General features: G+C 38.9%; 2 protein-coding genes across 2 annotated transcripts; one reads left to right on the top strand and one right to left on the bottom strand.

The window, feature by feature from the left end:
• The first annotated feature begins 6,425 nt into the window (after positions 1-6,425).
• On the top strand, positions 6,426-7,805 carry LOC137276112 (uncharacterized). Its single transcript, XM_067808209.1, has 2 exons — positions 6,426-7,172; positions 7,260-7,805. Exons 1-2 carry the CDS (start codon positions 6,426-6,428, stop codon positions 7,803-7,805), a joined length of 1,293 nt encoding a protein of 430 aa, XP_067664310.1.
• Positions 7,806-19,949: 12,144 nt separating this feature from the next.
• Positions 19,950-21,299, bottom strand: LOC137276095 (zinc finger protein 253-like). Its single transcript, XM_067808208.1, has 2 exons — positions 20,354-21,299; positions 19,950-20,143 (listed from the first exon to the last, which is right to left on the bottom strand). Exons 1-2 carry the CDS (start codon positions 21,297-21,299, stop codon positions 19,950-19,952), a joined length of 1,140 nt encoding a protein of 379 aa, XP_067664309.1.
• Between the last annotated feature and the right edge of the window lie 2,371 nt (positions 21,300-23,670).

Genomic DNA, 23,670 nt, shown 5'->3' with positions numbered 1-23,670 from the left:
GTTCAGACAACATGTCATTTGCATCGATATGAATTGTGTGAATGCAGTCATCAGTATCAGCTTCCCCATACATGTCATTAACATCAACTTCCTCTATGATACCTATTTCTACCTGGGCAGGTACCCTGATCTCCCTGTCAGTGGCATTCATCACTCTAAAGGATGCTATTTGGTTGACAGGTAAAGTGAAACACCTGGCACCTAACACATTTAAAGAATTTGTAACAGAAACAATTGGTTCAATAACACCTAATTCAATATCTGGATCTTCAACATATACAGGTAACAAGGTCTCGGAATGAGGTGGCAGCATGACATCACGTATACATGTAACAACATTAGAATTTGAACAAGAAGCAATGAACTTTGCCTCTGCTAGTCCATCCCACAATGTGAGTCTGTTGCGACTTACATCAATAGCAGCTCTCTGACTCTTCAAAAAGTCTAAACCTAACAAGACATCAACTGATAAAGCTGACACTACATGAAACTCCTGTACAACACATAATTGGCCAATCCTAAGAGGAATGTGAGATATGCCTAACACATCTAATGCTTTCCCGTCTGCTCCGACCAATGTCCTTGCACCCTCTTTTGTAATGGGAAATTTGTTCTCACCACCAATAGATGAGAAAACATTTGATTTCATGCAGCTCAAACTGGCACCTGAGTCACATAGGGCGTTACATGATTTCCCTGAGATTTTAACTCTAACACTGCTATGGGATAATCCCACACTACATGTCAAAATAACAACATCATTCAAATCACTATTCCCACTGTGATTTGATTCTCGATCAACCTCCATTGTATACATGTGCCTACAATTATTGCCTACAGACCCAACTGACCCTATATTTATGAATAATTGGACTCCCATAGGGGATACACAATGGCTATCGGGAACTTCATATCTGTTGTATGGATGTTTATTGGGACTCATTTTTCTCTCTATGTATGTGGGTATTCTTGCTAGAAGGCTTAGCATACTGATTTTGGCTAGTCACTTAGAAAAAGCTTCTGCATCAGTTCTAAACCGTGACTCAGTCAGACATTTGAGATGGCATCCACCCACCTCAGCTCCCACAAAGGCTACAACAAATGGTTTGACAGATATCAAAGCTATGCTTGATATCAATATCCTGTTTTATGTAGGGGTTTTGGTCATATTTGCTATAGCCATTTATATTATCATGAAAAGGTATAGAAACTCAAAGACATATTTAGAACTGGAACTTGCATCGAAAACCAGATGTGCTCATGTTACCTTGGCCACAATTCCAGTCAGTCCAATGTATTTGACAAACATGGGAACAAAAATGGTTCCACAGTCAATTTCGATAACAAGGCGATTAGTCAGATTTGATATGATTCTGTCATGGGGACCTGTTAGACCTAGTTTAATCAATACTATCACCAACGAGAGTGTTGAATTACCTAGGAAGATATCCTTGTCTTGGGTGAAAGCACATAGGCTAACCAGGGTAATGGATGAGGAGTATGTGGCCAGTATCTCACTAATACATGGGAATATACAATATCCCCTTCTGGTTAATGACTCAGTTAGACCTTCTGCTCCTCCACCTTGTAATACAGCTACGCAAACTACTGCGGTTAGAGATACGGTTAGATTAATCTATCCGCAGGTTCCATCATGACAGGAAAATATTGAGATGACACAGTTCTAGAGTTACAGGCACTCACACTGAGACATGCTAAGTGTCTTCATAGTTAATAGCTGTATTCTATTGATATCTTGATTGTATAATGTTTTATGAATGTATATTCCTGATTTAAGTGTACTATTGTCTGTTTAAAATATTTCACTTCAGGACCTACTTCTTATATGTATGTTATGTGATTTGCATTTATTGATCGTATGGAATGCGCCTGTCCTTATTATAATATGCATTTAGTATTATTGTATTTACAAATGTGAGATAGCAGATGCAGATGGATTTCAATGTGTATAGATAATTAACATGACTTATAGGAATATACTAATACTATTCACAAACAGTTTACTAATTGAAGGTTGGTTGTTGTACTGTTGTTGTAATATTCCAAGTTTGGAATATGAACCTAACTCTTAAGTCTGATTGCAACTGTATATAGAGCTACTTGGCCGCAATCAGACTATGCGCTTTAAAATGCCATGTACGCTCACATGGGGGTTTTGTGTGGCTAGTTGGTACCCCGAAGTATATCGCTTTTTGAACAGTGCTGTTCTATAATCGCTTCTGTTGCTAATTATTCAAAATCTGCTTGTAAAGTGCACGCTTTTTTTTTTTTCGCAATTTATCATACGCACTATTCTGCTGTATACTTTGGCTAGTCACCGGTCGTTGACCTAGGGTACGCCTCCATTAGTTAGGCTTTCTTGTGCTTGGTTGTTACTACTTTCATTTTTTTTTCTTTCACAGCTGTTGTAATTGTCAACCCATTAATTCATTATGGCTTCGTCAGAAACACAATATGTTGTGACAACCCTTGACGAGGAGTTCTATATCTGGTCTCCTCCAATTAGTATTTCCCATAGGGTGTGGCGCAAATTATGTAGCCTATCAATATTTTTCAAATGTCTCGGTACATATATCTACAATATGGGAGACACGAGAAACCAAAATTCACGTCCAAATTCAATACACAAATTACGGAAACAAAGTTTCACTTTTAGGCCACCAATTCTGTTTACGCCCAGCCCACCGGATTTGTCCGACCGAGTACAGAGGGCTTTGTTCGTAGCTGCCCAGCCATCACGCTTAAGAGACGGGAATCCATTACGCAGGGAAAATATAGATAAGGCTATGGAGATCGGGGCGGCGATACTCCTAATGTATGGTCTATATTTTGACCTTCCCCTCCTCGTGACCCTAGGCTTTAAAGCGGCTATACGAAACAAAGATTTGACTATTTTGTTTCACTTGCAAGAGCTGCACACGGACATGGGCGCAGAATTACAAGGTTATTTGGAAATTTATTGGCGATTGTTACCTATTCCAAACATGGTAATTTGGCAATCGATCACTGCTCCACAATCGGACAGGGTAGAACAGTGCTTTAAGGACGCTTCGCGTCTCATCCTTTATCAAGGCAACTTATATCCTTGTAAGGTTGCACTGCGATGTTGTGCCCTCTGTTCCGAGGAAATTTTTCCCATTGGAAATAATTGTAGCAATTTTTCACCAATAACATTTTGTAAATGGTGCCGAAGAATCTAACACTCTAGGTGTGCGGCCACGCTTTTGAAAATATCAGGGGGAAGATTCCGCCCGGTCACACTGGAAGATCAGATACCTGGGGAAGAATGTGTACATTTCGATTTACCCAGTGATGACAGTTTGGAGGCTTTACTGACAGGGGGTTCGCCACCCTCACACCTACCATACTGTCTAAAGTATAAGCAGTGTCCGGAATGCAAGGTTCCATACGAGAATCCATTCATTGGGGTGCCGGATGACATTGCTCCTGTCCTTCGTAAAAATCCAGTGCTATTTCCACCTAGAGACATGTTGGACCGATTTGACGTGAGGACATTGATAAATTATTATCAACCCAAAAGAGTGGAGACAGATCATGAGGGATCTTATGTTCGACTCTTTTTGGACAGATCATCCTCACCGCCTGATCTACCTGAAGGTCTTGTCTCCCGTGTTAGGAGATTAATGGCCCCTTACTTAGTAGATCAGTTAGCGCAGAAAATAAAGCTGTTTTATCCGCCCAAAAGTCAGGAGTTCTGGGACCGGTTTTACTGGTACCAGGGCGAGGCACCAAAATAGGAAAATGAAAGATGGATGGATCAATGCCATGGATTAAGGGATTAACACCTTGGTGTTGTAAGGTTAGTGTAGTCTGCATGAATGGAAAATGAGAAAATGTTCAAAAGTCCAAGCAAAATTTTTACATGCTTTTCATTTGTATTCTTGCTATACATCTGCATCGGCTATGTTCAATGGAATACTGTTTCATGTTTATTGATTAAATGACTGTTTCCCTTCTCAGATAGGTACAACCAAAGACAGATCCTATCTGAGACATTTACTTGTATTTTGGCATTTTAAGTTTTCGGGTCCTCAGATATATAGGTACACTGTTGATATTGTATCATTTATGTATATCTTAATCTTTGCTATTGCTATGGATATGATGTTCATATGTGTATGTTGGAACTTAAGCCATTTATCAGTCGCATGGGACATGCTCTACAACAGGAGGGGCATGTATAACCAAGACATTTTGAGTTAAAAAGTTTATAAAATATTTGATAGAAATATAAGGAATAATTGAAGTTAAGTTAGGAAGGGTCAATGTACTGGGAAAGTGCATTGACCAAGTAATCAAATTTTATGGATTCACTTTTCTCGAGGGAAATGGCAATTTCTCAGAAGTAGCATATAACTAGGACTTTGTGATCATACATGATTAGGCAAATGGACATTCGGATACTAATGGTCAGTGTGTCAATAAAAGGGACACGCAGAGGATCGGAAATAATTTGTTTAAGTATCTTCTGGCGCCTACCAGTCTGAAATATTATTTGATATTTTGTCAGATATGTCAATGTTTGGTTGATGGATGGCTAAAAGTTGATTAACGAAGATATTTTATACTGGAAGAATTTGATGGTACCGATAAAGTCTCGGAAAGGGACTAATGAAAGTAACTAATTATTAAGATTGGGTATGAGTCATTTTTGTATGACGTAGGACATTATTTCGGGGGGAGGAGCCTAAATTGTCACGACTTCTATTTTGTTAGTTGTCCGGTGAGTGGTGCGCGATTCTGGGCCCCACCGTTGACTTGAGAGGTTCTCTCCGTATATTGAGAGAATGGCTCAGATGAACTTGAAGTATCAGAAGTTGTGTAAGAGACCTACAAGTTCTTCCAGGACATTGTAAACTAATGTCGTGTTTAGACCCGAGTCTAGGAAGTATTTGAGGACCTTTGTTTGTGAAAAACTATACCAAAAATAAAAGGACTTGAACGCCAAACGGGACTTATCCTTGAGTATACCATCTGACTACATCATCCCCAGACAAAGAATGGAGGAAATACAGATTGCCTAGGGAGAAGGGTATAACACCCCGACACCCTCAGGTAACAATAAACAAAGGCTCATGCCCTTCTTCTATGCGTATTTGAGAGGAGCAGGGTATACTACAAATGAAGTTAATAAAGGGACTAATGAAAGTAACTAATTATTAAGATTGGGTATGAGTCACTTTCGTATGACGTAGGACATTATTTTGGGGGAGGAGCCTAAATTGTCATGACTTCTATTTTGTTAGTTGTCCGGTGAGTGGTGCGCGATTCTGGGCCCCACCGTTGACTTGAGAGGTTCTCTCTGTATATTGAGAGAATGGCTCAGATGAACTTATAGTATCAGAAGTTGTACAAGAAACCAACAAGTTCTTCCAGGATGTTGTAAACTAATGTTGTGCTTAGACCAGAAACTAGGAAATATTTGAGGACCTTTGTTTTGTGCTTGGATAATACTACTGTGATTCTTTGAACTTTCCTAGCCGTTGTCACTGTCACCCCATTACTTCATTATGGCTTTGTTGGAGACACAATATGTTGTGACTAACCTTGATGAGGAGTTCTACAACTGGTCTCCTTCAATTAGTATTTCCCATAGGCTTTGGAGCAAATTATGTCGCCTATCATTATTGTTCAAATGTCTCAGTACATATGTTTACAACATACGAGAACCCATTGAGTGCCAGATGACATTGCTCCTATTCTTCATAAAAATCCAGTGCTACTTCCACTTAGAGACATGTTGGACCGATTTGATGTGAGGACGTTGATAAATTATTGATAACCGATACTGGTTAATGACTCGGTTCGACCTTCTGCTCCTCCGCCTTGTAATACAGCTACACAAACTACTGCGGTTAGAGATACGGTTAGATTAATCTACCTGCAGGTTCCTCCAAGTCGGGAGAACATTGAGATGACACAGTTTTAGAAGTAAAGAGACACTCACCCTCAGACCGTGTCCTCCCAATACGACTACTCTCCAACTGGACTACTACCCAACTCGACTACTGTTGAAATACTCATTTCAATTAGGCACCCTTTATAATAATGGACTCATTCCACTGACTTAGTTAAGTAAAGAACATAACATTTAAAAAAAAATAATTAAATAACCAGGAAACAGGACGGATTGATAATCCTCACTTGTTTGATCAGCTATTTGTTTATACAAACATTAGTTTTATCTGATTGCATCTTTAAAGTTGTGTTTGTGATGATCCTTAAAAGAACTGATCAAAGTATTCTTGTATAAACAAACAAACAAGCTTCAATGCAAAACAAAGGAGTAGTAGCAAGAGGTAGTAGAGAGTTAAATGTCTCAACGTCTCAGTTTTTCAAAACTTAACTATATAAGATTGGAATGGAAATTTCATGTTATAACTATGGCGAATGTTCAGAGAGCAGAGTTTGTGATATCACAGGGAGGAGCCCGGCAGGTTATACATCAGAGCTATAGATACAAGCTGAACCGCACTGGAGATACTGCAGTCTACTGGAGATGTGCTCAGACTGGATGCAAAGGAAACATCTCTACAGTTGGCGAATTCATTCGTACTGTTACAGGAGCACACAACCACCCACCAGAAGATGAGACATCAATGAAGTTGATCAGCAACCTCCGCAAGCGCTCCCGTGAAGAAACGACTGCAATTCAACAAATCTACAACGACGAAATCAACAACATCCCTGTAGAAGCTGCCGCCACTGTCCCGCCCCTGTGCTCTGTGAAGTCTGGACTGTATCGTCACCGACGCAAGACAACGCCTGCACTTCCAAAGGACCTAGCATCGGTCAACATAGAGGGTTCCTGGGCTAACACCAAAGACGGTCGCCGATTCCTGGCAGTTAACAGTGGCAGAGAAGACAAGATTCTTGTATTTGCGACGGATGAAACACTTGAGATGGCCCAACAAGCGAACATTCTGTATATGGATGGCACTTTCTATTCTTGTCCAGGACTGTGGCACCAGCTGTATGTCATCCACTCCATGGCCGGCGGCAAGATGTTTCCCCTCATGTTTTGCCTCTTACCAGACCGTCGCCGAGAGACTTACACTCGCTTGTTCCAGCAACTGAAAGAAGTTACCCAGGACAGAGTAGGAAGACCCCTCAGCCCAGACGTCATCCAGGTAGACTTCGAGTATCCTGTGCACCAGGCTATTCACGCAGAGTTTCCTACCACCGCAGTCTGAGGTTGTTATTTCCACTACTCCCAGTGTGTCTGGAGAAAGGTGCAGGACTTGGAACTTGTACGTGCCTATAAGGACAACCCTGAAGTTGGACGTTTGGTTTGCCGTGCTGCTGCACTGGCACTGTTGCCTGCAGGGAATGTCCAAGATGTGTGGGTGGACTGCATGAATGACGGCCCTATTGGTCATGCCAAGTGCGAGCAGTTTAAAGACTACATCGTGAACAACTGGGTGGACTTCGGTGCTAGATTCCCCATTGCTGTCTGGAACCACAACAACACTGAAGGGCCGAGAACAAACAACCACCTAGAGGGTTGGCACCATCACCTGAACCAAACTGTGCAGCGCTGTCATCCCAACATCTTCAGTTTTATCTCCACCATCAAGTCCTTGGAATCCTCAAACAGAAGACTGCTTGCTCAGATGATGCATGGTGCCAACCCTCCACCCAGGAAGAGGAAGTATGTTCAACTGGACACTCGTCTGCAGAACCTGAAGACCCAGCTGCAGAACAACCAGAAGACACCCTTGGAGTTCGTGGACGCTGCAGGAAGATTGCTGAAATTAGACTGAACACTGTGCACATGATATACCTGTACCTAGCAACATTCAGTGATGACTATTTTGGCTATGCGACAAATTAAATGCGCTATGTGATAAATGTGTGATAAATGTGTAATGTGTTGTATGTAAAATAAACATGAGATTACACGTGTGTTTATATTTTTGTTGAAAATGAACTGATCCAAGAGTCGCATGATAGGGGTGACAGGTAGTAATTAGAAATCAGTCGTCCATTAAGTTTGTGTATTTAATGAGTAGTCCAGTTGGAGAGTAGTCGTAATGGGAGGGAACCCCTCAGACATGCTAAGTGTCTTCCTAGGTAATAATTATATTCTACTAATAACTTGATTGTATGTTTTATGAATTTGTATTACTGTTCATGTATACTATTGTCTGTTAGAAATTTATGTATATTAGTAATTAACATGACCTATATGAATATATCAGTATTATTCACAAACAGTTAACTAATTGTAGGTTGGTTGTTGTAATATTCCAAGTTTGGAATATATGCCTACCTCCTACGTCTGATTGCAACTGTACATAGAGCTGCTTGGCCGCAATCAGACTCTGCGCTTTGAAATGCCATGTATGCTTACATGGGGGTTTTGTTGGCTAGTTGGTACCCCAAAGTATATCACTTTTTGAATAGTGCTGTTCTATAATCGGCACTATTGCTAATTATTCTAAATCCGCTTGTAAGACGCATGCTTTTTTTTTGCAGCTTACCATACGCACTATTCTGCTGTATACTTTGGCTAGTCATCGGTTGTTGACCTAGGGTACGCCTTCACTAGTTAGGCCTTGTGATTTGTTTGGAATCTTGGTATCGTGTTATAGCGTCTCCCATCAATTTATAAGGGATAATATGGAATCTAGGGATGTTATTGGTGTTTCTGGCTCGGCTCAGAGGAAAAGACCAGTCTGGATTAAACGGAACCAGCTTGAATATTGGTCCCAATTTGCCGTATTTTTTTTTTCAATTTAATGGGTATTTACGAGGATTCTGATGTCCCGCATTCAATTAAAGTGGATATACCAGAACTCATTCATTCGTACATCCATGAGGAAATTTTAGCTATTTTAGCATATGATATCCAGGCACCAATTTTTCATAATGGATTACCGATTACCACTAAACTTACAGACCCAGAGTATGTAAACATATTAATTTGACAGATTGTCATGATCATATATGGCATGTTTTTCGACTTTCTTGATATTGTCAAATTGGGGTTGAGAGAGGCACTGACACCGGTAAATGTTGTGCAGTGTGCAAGAATAAGCTACCATTCACCATATAAACAAAGGCTCATGCCCTTCTTCTATGCGTATTTGAGAGGAGCAGGGTATACTACAAATGAAGTTAATAAAGGGACTAATGAAAGTAACTAATTATCAAGATTGGGTATGAGTCATTTTCGTATGACGTAGGACATTATTTTGGGGGAGGAGCCTAAATTGTCATGACTTCTATTTTGTTAATTGTCCGGTGAGTGGTGCGCGATTCTGGGCCCCACCGTTGACTTGAGAGGTTCTCTCTGTATATTGAGAGAATGGCTCAGATGAACTTATAGTATCAGAAGTTGTACAAGAAACCAACAAGTTCTTCCAGGACGTTGTAAACTAATGTTGTGCTTAGACCAGAAACTAGGAAATATTTGAGGACCTTTGTTTTGTGCTTGGATAATACTACTGTGATTCTTTGAACTTTCCTAGCCGTTGTCACTGTCACCCCATTACTTCATTATGGCTTTGTTGGAGACACAATATGTTGTGACTAACCTTGATGAGGAGTTCTACAACTGGTCTCCTTCAATTAGTATTTCCCATAGGCTTTGGAGCAAATTATGTCGCCTATCATTATTGTTCAAATGTCTCAGTACATATGTTTACAACATACGAGAACCCATTGAGTGCCAGATGACATTGCTCCTATTCTTCATAAAAATCCAGTGCTACTTCCACTTAGAGACATGTTGGACCGATTTGATGTGAGGGCGTTGATAAATTATGGATAACCGATACTGGATAATGACTCGGTTAGACCTTCTGCTTCTCCGCCTTGTAATACAGCTACACGAACTGCTGCGGTTAAAGATACGGTTAGATTAATCTACCCGCAGGTTCCTCCAAGTCGGGAGAACATTGAGATGACACAGTTTTAGAAGTAAAGAGACACTCACCCTCAGACATGCTAAGTGTCTTCCTAGGTAATAATTATATTCTACTAATAACTTGATTGTATGTTTTATGAATTTGTATTACTGTTCATGTATACTATTGTCTGTTAGAAATTTATGTATATTAGTAATTAACATGACCTATATGAATATATCAGTATTATTCACAAACAGTTAACTAATTGTAGGTTGGTTGTTGTAATATTCCAAGTTTGGAATATATGCCTACCTCCTACGTCTGATTGCAACTGTACATAGAGCTGCTTGGCCGCAATCAGACTCTGCGCTTTGAAATGCCATGTATGCTTACATGGGGGTTTTGTTGGCTAGTTGGTACCCCAAAGTATATCACTTTTTGAATAGTGCTGTTCTATAATCGGCACTATTGCTAATTATTCTAAATCCGCTTGTAAGACGCATGCTTTTTTTTTGCAGCTTACCATACGCACTATTCTGCTGTATACTTTGGCTAGTCATCGGTTGTTGACCTAGGGTACGCCTTCACTAGTTAGGCCTTGTGATTTGTTTGGAATCTTGGTATCGTGTTATAGCGTCTCCCATCAATTTATAAGGGATAATATGGAATCTAGGGATGTTATTGGTGTTTCTGGCTCGGCTCAGAGGAAAAGACCAGTCTGGATTAAACGGAACCAGCTTGAATATTGGTCCCAATTTGCCGTATTTTTTTTTTCAATTTAATGGGTATTTACGAGGATTCTGATGTCCCGCATTCAATTAAAGTGGATATACCAGAACTCATTCATTCGTACATCCATGAGGAAATTTTAGCTATTTTAGCATATGATATCCAGGCACCAATTTTTCATAATGGATTACCGATTACCACTAAACTTACAGACCCAGAGTATGTAAACATATTAATTTGACAGATTGTCATGATCATATATGGCATGTTTTTCGACTTTCTTGATATTGTCAAATTGGGGTTGAGAGAGGCACTGACACCGGTAAATGTTGTGCAGTGTGCAAGAATAAGCTACCATTCACCATATAAACAAAGGCTCATGCCCTTCTTCTATGCGTATTTGAGAGGAGCAGGGTATACTACAAATGAAGTTAATAAAGGGACTAATGAAAGTAACTAATTATCAAGATTGGGTATGAGTCATTTTCGTATGACGTAGGACATTATTTTGGGGGAGGAGCCTAAATTGTCATGACTTCTATTTTGTTAATTGTCCGGTGAGTGGTGCGCGATTCTGGGCCCCACCGTTGACTTGAGAGGTTCTCTCTGTATATTGAGAGAATGGCTCAGATGAACTTATAGTATCAGAAGTTGTACAAGAAACCAACAAGTTCTTCCAGGACGTTGTAAACTAATGTTGTGCTTAGACCAGAAACTAGGAAATATTTGAGGACCTTTGTTTTGTGCTTGGATAATACTACTGTGATTCTTTGAACTTTCCTAGCCGTTGTCACTGTCACCCCATTACTTCATTATGGCTTTGTTGGAGACACAATATGTTGTGACTAACCTTGATGAGGAGTTCTACAACTGGTCTCCTTCAATTAGTATTTCCCATAGGCTTTGGAGCAAATTATGTCGCCTATCATTATTGTTCAAATGTCTCAGTACATATGTTTACAACATACGAGAACCCATTGAGTGCCAGATGACATTGCTCCTATTCTTCATAAAAATCCAGTGCTACTTCCACTTAGAGACATGTTGGACCGATTTGATGTGAGGGCGTTGATAAATTATGGATAACCGATACTGGATAATGACTCGGTTAGACCTTCTGCTTCTCCGCCTTGTAATACAGCTACACGAACTGCTGCGGTTAAAGATACGGTTAGATTAATCTACCCGCAGGTTCCTCCAAGTCGGGAGAACATTGAGATGACACAGTTTTAGAAGTAAAGAGACACTCACCCTCAGACATGCTAAGTGTCTTCCTAGGTAATAATTATATTCTACTAATAACTTGATTGTATGTTTTATGAATTTGTATTACTGTTCATGTATACTATTGTCTGTTAGAAATTTATGTATATTAGTAATTAACATGACCTATATGAATATATCAGTATTATTCACAAACAGTTAACTAATTGTAGGTTGGTTGTTGTAATATTCCAAGTTTGGAATATATGCCTACCTCCTACGTCTGATTGCAACTGTACATAGAGCTGCTTGGCCGCAATCAGACTCTGCGCTTTGAAATGCCATGTATGCTTACATGGGGGTTTTGTTGGCTAGTTGGTACCCCAAAGTATATCACTTTTTGAATAGTGCTGTTCTATAATCGGCACTATTGCTAATTATTCTAAATCCGCTTGTAAGACGCATGCTTTTTTTTTGCAGCTTACCATACGCACTATTCTGCTGTATACTTTGGCTAGTCATCGGTTGTTGACCTAGGGTACGCCTTCACTAGTTAGGCCTTGTGATTTGTTTGGAATCTTGGTATCGTGTTATAGCGTCTCCCATCAATTTATAAGGGATAATATGGAATCTAGGGATGTTATTGGTGTTTCTGGCTCGGCTCAGAGGAAAAGACCAGTCTGGATTAAACGGAACCAGCTTGAATATTGGTCCCAATTTGCCGTATTTTTTTTTTTCAATTTAATGGGTATTTACGAGGATTCTGATGTCCCGCATTCAATTAAAGTGGATATACCAGAACTCATTCATTCGTACATCCATGAGGAAATTTTAGCTATTTTAGCATATGATATCCAGGCACCAATTTTTCATAATGGATTACCGATTACCACTAAACTTACAGACCCAGAGTATGTAAACATATTAATTTGACAGATTGTCATGATCATATATGGCATGTTTTTCGACTTTCTTGATATTGTCAAATTGGGGTTGAGAGAGGCACTGACACCGGTAAATGTTGTGCAGTGTGCAAGAATAAGCTACCATTCACCATATAAACAAAGGCTCATGCCCTTCTTCTATGCGTATTTGAGAGGAGCAGGGTATACTACAAATGAAGTTAATAAAGGGACTAATGAAAGTAACTAATTATCAAGATTGGGTATGAGTCACTTTCGTATGACGTAGGACATTATTTTGGGGGAGGAGCCTAAAATGTCATGACTTCTATTTTGTTAGTTGTCCGGTGAGTGGTGCGCGATTCTGGGCCCCACCGTTGACTTGAGAGGTTCTCTCTGTATATTGAGAGAATGGCTCAGATGAACTTATAGTATCAGAAGTTGTACAAGAAACCAACAAGTTCTTCCAGGACGTTGTAAACTAATGTTGTGCTTAGACCAGAAACTAGGAAATATTTGAGGACCTTTGTTTTGTGCTTGGATAATACTACTGTGATTCTTTGAACTTTCCTAGCCGTTGTCACTGTCACCCCATTACTTCATTATGGCTTTGTTGGAGACACAATATGTTGTGACTAACCTTGATGAGGAGTTCTACAACTGGTCTCCTTCAATTAGTATTTCCCATAGGCTTTGGAGCAAATTATGTCGCCTATCATTATTGTTCAAATGTCTCAGTACATATGTTTACAACATACGAGAACCCATTGAGTGCCAGATGACATTGCTCCTATTCTTCATAAAAATCCAGTGCTACTTCCACTTAGAGACATGTTGGACCGATTTGATGTGAGGGCGTTGATAAATTATGGATAACCGATACTGGATAATGACTCGGTTAGACCTTCTGCTTCTCCGCCTTGTAATACAGCTACACGAACTGCTGCGGTTAAAGATACGGTTAGATTAATCTACCCGCAGGTTCCTCCAAGTCGGGAGAACATTGAGATGACACAGTTTTAGAAGTAAAGAGACACTCACCCTCAGACATGCTAAGTGTCTTCCTAGGTAATAATTATATTCTACTAATAACTTGATTGTATGTTTTATGAATTTGTATTACTGTTCATGTATACTATTGTCTGTTAGAAATTTATGTATATTAGTAATTAACATGACCTATATGAATATATCAGTATTATTCACAAACAGTTAACTAATTGTAGGTTGGTTGTTGTAATATTCCAAGTTTGGAATATATGCCTACCTCCTACGTCTGATTGCAACTGTACATAGAGCTGCTTGGCCGCAATCAGACTCTGCGCTTTGAAATGCCATGTATGCTTACATGGGGGTTTTGTTGGCTAGTTGGTACCCCAAAGTATATCACTTTTTGAATAGTGCTGTTCTATAATCGGCACTATTGCTAATTATTCTAAATCCGCTTGTAAGACGCATGCTTTTTTTTTGCAGCTTACCATACGCACTATTCTGCTGTATACTTTGGCTAGTCATCGGTTGTTGACCTAGGGTACGCCTTCACTAGTTAGGCCTTGTGATTTGTTTGGAATCTTGGTATCGTGTTATAGCGTCTCCCATCAATTTATAAGGGATAATATGGAATCTAGGGATGTTATTGGTGTTTCTGGCTCGGCTCAGAGGAAAAGACCAGTCTGGATTAAACGGAACCAGCTTGAATATTGGTCCCAATTTGCCGTATTTTTTTTTTTCAATTTAATGGGTATTTACGAGGATTCTGATGTCCCGCATTCAATTAAAGTGGATATACCAGAACTCATTCATTCGTACATCCATGAGGAAATTTTAGCTATTTTAGCATATGATATCCAGGCACCAATTTTTCATAATGGATTACCGATTACCACTAAACTTACAGACCCAGAGTATGTAAACATATTAATTTGACAGATTGTCATGATCATATATGGCATGTTTTTCGACTTTCTTGATATTGTCAAATTGGGGTTGAGAGAGGCACTGACACCGGTAAATGTTGTGCAGTGTGCAAGAATAAGCTACCATTCACCATATAAACAAAGGCTCATGCCCTTTTCTATGCGTATTTGAGAGGAGCAGGGTATACTACAAATGAAGTTAATAAAGGGACTAATGAAAGTAACTAATTATCAAGATTGGGTATGAGTCATTTTCGTATGACGTAGGACATTATTTTGGGGGAGGAGCCTAAATTGTCATGACTTCTATTTTGTTAGTTGTCCGGTGAGTGGTGCGCGATTCTGGGCCCCACCGTTGACTTGAGAGGTTCTCTCTGTATATTGAGAGAATGGCTCAGATGAACTTATAGTATCAGAAGTTGTACAAGAAACCAACAAGTTCTTCCAGGACGTTGTAAACTAATGTTGTGCTTAGACCAGAAACTAGGAAATATTTGAGGACCTTTGTTTTGTGCTTGGATAATACTACTGTGATTCTTTGAACTTTCCTAGCCGTTGTCACTGTCACCCCATTACTTCATTATGGCTTTGTTGGAGACACAATATGTTGTGACTAACCTTGATGAGGAGTTCTACAACTGGTCTCCTTCAATTAGTATTTCCCATAGGCTTTGGAGCAAATTATGTCGCCTATCATTATTGTTCAAATGTCTCAGTACATATGTTTACAACATACGAGAACCCATTGAGTGCCAGATGACATTGCTCCTATTCTTCATAAAAATCCAGTGCTATTTCCACTTAGAGACATGTTGGACCGATTTGATGTGAGGGTGTTGATAAATTATGGATAACCGATACTGGATAATGACTCGGTTAGACCTTCTGCTTCTCCGCCTTGTAATACAGCTACACAAACTACTGCGGTTAGAGATACGGTTAGATTAATCTACCCGCAGGTTCCTCCAAGTCGGGAGAACATTGAGATGACACAGTTTTAGAAGTAAAGAGACACTCACCCTCAGACATGCTAAGTGTCTTCCTAGGTAATAATTATATTCTACTAATAACTTGATTGTATGTTTTATGAATTTGTATTACTGTTCATGTATACTATTGTCTGTTAGAAATTTATGTATATTAGTAATTAACATGACCTATATGAATATATCAGTATTATTCACAAACAGTTAACTAATTGTAGGTTGGTTGTTGTAATATTCCAAGTTTGGAATATATGCCTACCTCCTACGTCTGATTGCAACTGTACATAGAGCTGCTTGGCCGCAATCAGACTCTGCGCTTTGAAATGCCATGTATGCTTACATGGGGGTTTTGTTGGCTAGTTGGTACCCCAAAGTATATCACTTTTTGAATAGTGCTGTTCTATAATCGGCACTATTGCTAATTATTCTAAATCCGCTTGTGAGACGCATGCTTTTTTTTTGCAGCTTACCATACGCACTATTCTGCTGTATACTTTGGCTAGTCATCGGTTGTTGACCTAGGGTACGCCTTCACTAGTTAGGCCTTGTGATTTGTTTGGAATCTTGGTATCGTGTTATAGCGTCTCCCATCAATTTATAAGGGATAATATGGAATCTAGGGATGTTATTGGTGTTTCTGGCTCGGCTCAGAGGAAAAGACCAGTCTGGATTAAACGGAACCAGCTTGAATATTGGTCCCAATTTGCCGTATTTTTTTTTTCAATTTAATGGGTATTTACGAGGATTCTGATGTCCCGCATTCAATTAAAGTGGATATACCAGAACTCATTCATTCGTACATCCATGAGGAAATTTTAGCTATTTTAGCATATGATATCCAGGCACCAATTTTTCATAATGGATTACCGATTACCACTTAACTTACAGACCCAGAGTATGTAAACATATTAATTCGACAGATTGTCATGATCATATATGGCATGTTTTTCGACTTTCTCGATATTGTCAAATTGGGGTTGAGAGAGGCACTGACACCAGTAAATGTTGTGCAGTGTGCAAGAATAAGCTACCATTCACCATATAAACAAAGGCTCATGCCCTTCTTCTATGCTTATTTGAGAGGAGCAGGGTATACTACAAATGAAGTTAATAATTTTTGTATGTTGGGCGATTGAGGAATTTTAAGTCATTAGTTGGAACAATGGCATTCAAAACTTGGGAAAAATGTGGATATTGTAGAAAAGATATTCTTAATTTAAAGGAAAACGTAATAAGGGGATATGAAATTCAACATTGCGCATGGTGTAAAAGCATATACCATGCAACATGCGCAATGCATGTATTAATAATCTCAAATAGGGTAGATCTGGATTTCAAACATGGGGTTGCAGGTACTAACTGTACCCTAACTCACCATGACAACAGTCATCTGTTCATTGACAGTAATAATTCACACAGATGTGAAGTCTGTCAAGTTTCGTTGGATGAAAATGTCCGAGGCAGAATTTCGCATGGCTTACCATGCTTACCGTTGCCCTATTTCGAAAGACAACGGATGACTGGAACTACTGCAAGCTATGCTTGTGAAGTAGCTCGTAGCATGTTCCATGATGCTTTGGCTTTTGCTATGATAGGTACAACGTTTCAATTTATTATCCCCGATTTTCTGATAGCTGATCCTTTGGACGGTCAATATTATGATAGGTCGATAATCGATTATCATTTAGAATTGCCAAATGTTTCGGACAGTCAGTCCCTTCACTATCGCATATGCAGGGATGAACAACCTCATTCAAATAGGTGGTGGAATGCAGCTTTTCATCAGCACCTGCCGTCATATATAGTTTATGAGTGGCCTTTCTCAGACCAATCAATTCGTTCAGGACTTTTCCCTTTGGAACTACAAGTTGGTAGTATTGCCCCTAATATCGACTCAGATTAAAAACAATTGTTGAATATATAATTTTGTTTAAATTGATGGGAGGTATGTTATCTAAGATGGTGTTGTAAAGTTATTGTGATTTGAAAAGAAAAAGTTCATGATTCCAACAAAAATTCTACCTGCTTTTCGATTTGTACTGATTTTACCATACATCTGCATCAGCTAAGTTTATTCAGATATCGTTACAGGGTTGTTGATTGATACATGACCGTTTCGCTTCTCAGATAGGTACAACCAAAGACAGATCCTATCTGAGACATTTACCTGTATTTTGGCATTTTGAGTTTTTGGGTTGTCAGTATTCTATCGATATTTCATATTAATACTGTATCATTTATGTGTATCTTAATCTTTACTATTGATCTTGATATAATGTTTATATGTATAGGAAACTAGGAAATATTTGAGGACCTTTGTTTGTGAAAAACTATACCCAAAATAAAAGGACGCCATACTGGACTTATCCTTGAGTATACCCTCTAGCTACATCATCCCCAGACAAAGAGTGGAGGAAATACAGATTGCCAAGGGAGAAGGGTATAACACCCCGACACCCTCACGTAACACATCCCCTATGACAAAATAAGACTGGTTGTGTTCCAAAGTGGTCGTGGAAAGCAATTTTCTACAAAGGTACTTAAAGGATATTCTTGAGAGTAACATGCCAACTATAAAGAAACAGCTTGTGTCACAATATGTGTTCTCACTGATACAAAAATGTACCGGTAAACATCAGGAAGAAAGAGTACCATGTGTACAAGTATTTGCCAAGAAGCTTTTGGCTTTGGCAGAAGAGGCATATAAACATGTAAGTTGTCTGTCTGTGTGCTGTTTGTTGTGTACAAGAATGCAACAAGGTCGGTCTTATTTTCCACCCACACATGACTACCGTGATTAATGCTCTGCAGTTACTGATCAGTTTATCATACAGTTGCCACATGTCTGGGAAATTTAACAAGACATAACTGATTTAGGCCACGGTCGGACAAGTAATAGAGCAAAATAGAGTTTTTCATTCCATACTGTAAGTTAACAAAAAACTGAAAATCACTGTGTGTGTAACATGAGGTTACTTTCATTCTACACACAAACATAAAATTGTTCTTATCGTTTTGAATAGAGTACAATATAAAATTCAAATTGATTCTGATCTAATGCTAAATTACTGCAGGTTATCATTTCTACAGAACATACTCATTTTTTTTTAATTGTGTAACTATATCAGAAGTTAGTAAGAACACTGCATCTTAACCAGAATTGTTCATGAAAATAATACCAGATAATCATAATTTGCTGGGGCCATTAAAATTACTATGAAGCAACAGAATTGTAGAAAATACTTTGACCTAATGCTAGGAGTCATTTGTACTCTTACACGGACAAACCAAATACGCCAACAGATTCAGCAAGCCAAAGAAATAAATGTTGGCGATCCTGTTTATTAGCATGATCAGTAACATCACCAATGAAATCAGATCTGTCTTTATGATTCTGAATTCATTGTACTTTTTCATATTTTAGGGGGAACATGTTTCTTTCAGGTTTTACTCTTCCTGTTTGGGTTAGCAAAGGGGACAATTATATGTGAAAATACATTCTAAAAGGTGAATGATATTATTACAACTTGATTGAAGTGGTTGATCTAAGACACCATAATCAATCAACTGAGCAAGGCAGATATAAGATCAAGTCGCAATGATTTCTGTTACCACTGCAATATAAATCGACAGGAATCCTAAGTATGTATTAAAAAAAATGGCTAAAAAAAATTACAAGACTGAATATAACCTAGAAAGATTTTCACTTTCAGAAAATACAAGAATGCATGCTGTCTTTCCTAAATAAAACAAGGATTCAAGTCTCAGAGAATCGACGCATCATTTGTGGTTACAAGTTATAGAAGTGTCAATATAATGATGGTGATAAATATTAAGAAGAAAATTCTTATTGTACTAGTGGGTTTGGTTGTCAGTCGAATTACACATTAGCTGACCTGTGATAATAAGGTGGCGACATCTCTCATGTATCAGGAAACTCTCAGAGTCTGTTACCATGAGATTTTCATTGACTTGGGGGCACAGACTGGTAGATTGTTGCTGGCTGAAAGTTTCTGGCAATTAAATTTAGTACAAGTTAAAACATCCAATGATACCAGGGTCACTGACTGTGAACTACTAAATTGGAGTGCCATTTTAAAAAATAAAACAGCTGTTTGTATTGACCCCTAAAAGAATGTGAGATTCCCAAATTGGACAATTACTGATAGAGCTTGCAAGTATCAGTAGGCACTACTTCTGGTACTTAGCTGGTTCCATGTTGACAGTGGTTTGTGGTTGATAAAGCTTCAAGTTATGACTAGGACTTATTGACCAAGGTAACACTCATGCCATTAGCTGTAGTAGTAAGACTTAACTTTACTGTGATGATGCTGCTCTGCCAACTTCTGGGCTGGGTAACTTGATGATGCTCTCTGAGCGCTTCTGACTTGATGATTTGAATGTTCCACCCCCTCTCACCACACTCAGAGGGGCAAGAGTCCATGATGTGTTCTGTGGGTCTTCAGACAACTTGATGGTGTCAATGTTCCACAAGTTCCACAACCATACTTCTAGGGCAGGAGTCCATAAATGATGTGGTGATTCTGATTTCATAAATGTTACGCCAGGATTCCACTATGAAACCTCATCTTGTGAAGCATTTCATGATGTTGCAAAACACTATCCTCCTCCTCCTTATGTGACGCCGGTTACCTGAATCAGTGAAACTGAAAGCTTAGTAACTGGTGTTAACAAGTCCCTGCTCTCGCTATACTTCAGACTTGGTTCAATATGAATCCTCATGTGTCTCTTCAGATTACTTTGTAGAGTAAATGTCTTTCCACAGTCATCACACTTGTACGCCTTCACTCCATTGTGATTCATCATGTGGGACTGTAGTCTGTCAGCTCTTGCAAACCCTTTCCCACATTCACCACACTTAAAAGGTTTAACACTACTGTGAATCCTCAAGTGTGTCGTCAGATACCTGCTTTGTGTAAATGTTTTCCCACACTCACTACACTCATATGGCTTCACATGACTGTGACTCTGAATGTGAGTCCGCAAGGTAGCTGCTTGTGCAAACATTTTCCCACATTCACCACATTTAAAAGGCTTAACACCACTGTGAATCTTCATGTGTGTCCTCAGATGATCTTTTAATGGAAATGCTTTCCCACATTCACTACACGCATATGGCATGGCCCCACTGTGACACAGGCTGTGAGATTTAAGACTATCTGACCGAGCATACTCTTTCCCACATTCAAAACACTTGAAAGGCTTGATACCATTGTGAATCCTCATGTGTGTTTTCAGAGTGTCTCTCATTGTAAATGTTTTCCCGCAGGTCTCACACTTGTAAGGCTTGATTCCACTGTGAGTCAGCATATGAGACTGCAGACTACTTGACTGTAAAAACTGCTTCCCACATTCTCCACATTTAAAAGGCTTGATGTCACTGTGAATATTCATGTGTGTCTTCAGAGTATCTCTTCGTGTAAATCTTTTCCCACATTCCTCACACTTGTATGGCTTAATTCCATCATGATTCATCCTATGAGTCTGCAAGGTAGCTGCTCGTACAAACTCCATCCCACATTCAGCACACTTAAAAGGCTTGACATCACTGTGAAGCATCATGTGTCTCTTCAGATTATTTCTTTGGGTGAAAGTTTTCCCACAGTCAACACACTTAAAAAGGTCAACAACACTGTGACTCTTCATTTTGTCTTCGAAGTACCTCTTAGAGTAAATCTTTTCCCAGATTCAATTCACTTACACAACTGAATTCCACAGTGAAGACCATTCTGATGTGTTTGCATGCTCTAGGATGTCTTCAAAACATTCCCCCACACATCACAGTCAAAGGGCTTTATTTCACTTTGACACACGCTGAGTATTGTCTCTTCATGTCATGACTCTCCATCATCCATGTGTTTGCATGTTCCTTTGATGCTGTACACATTTTCCCACACTCAGCTCACAGAATGTTTCCAGTGCACATCACTATGGCAACAATAATGTTCCCAATGCACATCACTGTGGCAACTCTGACATGTATTCATGCATGTCTTCAGGTGGCCCATACTTCCATCCCATACTTTCAAACACATAAAATCTCAGTCCGTCATGATATTCTCAGGTGTTTCCCCACCAAACTTGCTCATGAAAATTCTTAAAAATGCTCACAACACTTTGGAAATGAGACTCCACCACTGACATCTCCATTTTCCAAAACTTGCGACACTCAAACTGCTTTACTAGCACACTTATTGCACTTCTTAGAATCAGCAGTTTTCACCAAAGCTCGCAGACACTAGTGACAGTCAGTGTTTCCCCATTGTGAAACATAAGAGGTTCTTGAGATCAGGTAGTCGTTAATGCTCTCTCCCAGTCCATGACTACATCTGTTTCAGTGACACAGCCAGGATTCTGTGGTTGTGTTTGTATTTCCATCATGTACTTATGGATGTCCTGATGTTCACTGAAAACATATGAGAGTTGTCATTTATTGTTGTTCATCTAAACATCATGTTTCCAGAAAAACCTCACAGTACCAAACAACACAGCAATTTCATGATAATATCTCATGTATTAAAGGAAATGGAATTAACTTGATTCAAGTTCAAGTGCAACCTTAGGTAACAACCTTGCTACTAGTGATGTGACGATATAGAAAATTCACAATACGATACGTATTGATATCTTGAAACGATATGATTTGATTCCATTCATATAATGATATGCTGTCTTTATATATTTTCTTTAAAAACATATATTTTGATATCAAGTAAGAGTGTAAATTTTGACATAACGGTTGATTTCTAATGAAAATTCACAATTTTAAGGTCAACCATATGTATCACGATATGAAAAAAAGTATCAATATATTTATCTTCCAATAAAGTATCACGATTAGCGATACTAATTACTATGATACATCGTCACAACTCTACTTGCTACCGCAGAAAAAAAAAACAGGTTGCTGCTCAGTATAAATTACATATAATGCTGTGTTGAAAACTCCCCATAATTTCAGCAAGACAACTGGTCCCGTACTCTCAAGAGTGGTACATCTGGGGTACTAGTACCTCAATCAACAACATAGAGATATATAATGTGAGATGATATTAAAGATAAATATCACGTGTCATAAGAGGCAACTAAAGGAATTGGGTGGTCAGGCTTGATTTGGTTGACAAAGATCATCTTTTCCCAATTGCATAAATCATGGCTCATGATGTTGATCACTGGAATGTCTGGTCCAGCCTTGATTAATTTCGGGACACAGCCATATAGCATTAGACTGTAGTGATTGGGTTCTTTATTTATTGCTTTTATACTATCACTTTTACTATGGGTGGGGAAGGTTTTTTTTCTGCATTTTTCCATTTCTTTCTTTTCCTCCTTGCTGTCGATGTTACTCAAAAAGCACTACTCACATGTCAATGTAAATACATTGATGGAGTAGATGACACCTGGCTGGCTATTGCTAAGCATTTTCCATAGGGAGATGACAATGTCTTGTACATGGAACCCACTAAGTAATTACCTTCATGTTGGTTAACTATAGAATTTTTAATTTTACAGTGACATACTACTGGCTAGCGACCACTTATCGTCTTGTACCAGTTATCACCGCCTGGCTCTTTTACGGACTCGACAGATACCATGCAGATGTTATAGACAAAATGTAACAGTTAATTTTCACCTTTATCTTTATTTTTTACCCCTGAGAAAACAAACATTACCAAAATTGCAAACAACTATTCAAAAAGTCAACTTGCACATGCTCAACTGTGAGGCAAGATCTCCATTATTCCTGTCCACTTATATTAGCGTCTGTAAACATTAACAATGAGAGCAAGTTTTGTTCTTTCAAATTTCTTTCTTTAAGCCTAATTCCAATTCTAAAATTTCTTCAATATTTCCAAGTTTGGAACACAATAGTTTTACCAAATTTAGGTTACATTTGCTGAATAGCTTGAAAAATCCAGAAATGGCGATAACAGGTCTTGTTACTGTTAGTTGTTGGGAAATTACAAAACACACTACAGCTCTTCCTGTTGACAGTGTTTCAAAGAAACATGATCGG

The sequence above is a fragment of the Haliotis asinina genome, chromosome 1 (genome assembly GCF_037392515.1).
Source record: "Haliotis asinina isolate JCU_RB_2024 chromosome 1, JCU_Hal_asi_v2, whole genome shotgun sequence".
Taxonomy (NCBI): domain Eukaryota; kingdom Metazoa; phylum Mollusca; class Gastropoda; order Lepetellida; family Haliotidae; genus Haliotis; species Haliotis asinina.
This window is presented reverse-complemented; position numbering and strand designations above follow the sequence as displayed.

What these genes read in the sequence shown, in the direction of transcription:
- LOC137276112 (XM_067808209.1), top strand. Translation starts at nt 6,426, where the DNA reads ATGGCGAATGTTCAGAGAGCAGAGTTTGTGATATCACAGGGAGGAGCC. An exon ending in TCAGCCCAGACGTCATCCAG is followed by an intron (nt 7,173 to 7,259) that starts GTAGACTTCGAG and finishes CACTACTCCCAG; the next exon opens with TGTGTCTGGAGAAAGGTGCA.
- LOC137276095 (XM_067808208.1), bottom strand. Translation starts at nt 21,299, where the DNA reads ATGAAGAGTCACAGTGTTGTTGACCTTTTTAAGTGTGTTGACTGTGGG. An exon ending in GAGGATTCATATTGAACCAA is followed by an intron (nt 20,144 to 20,353) that starts GTCTGAAGTATA and finishes CTCCTGCCCTAG; the next exon opens with AAGTATGGTTGTGGAACTTG.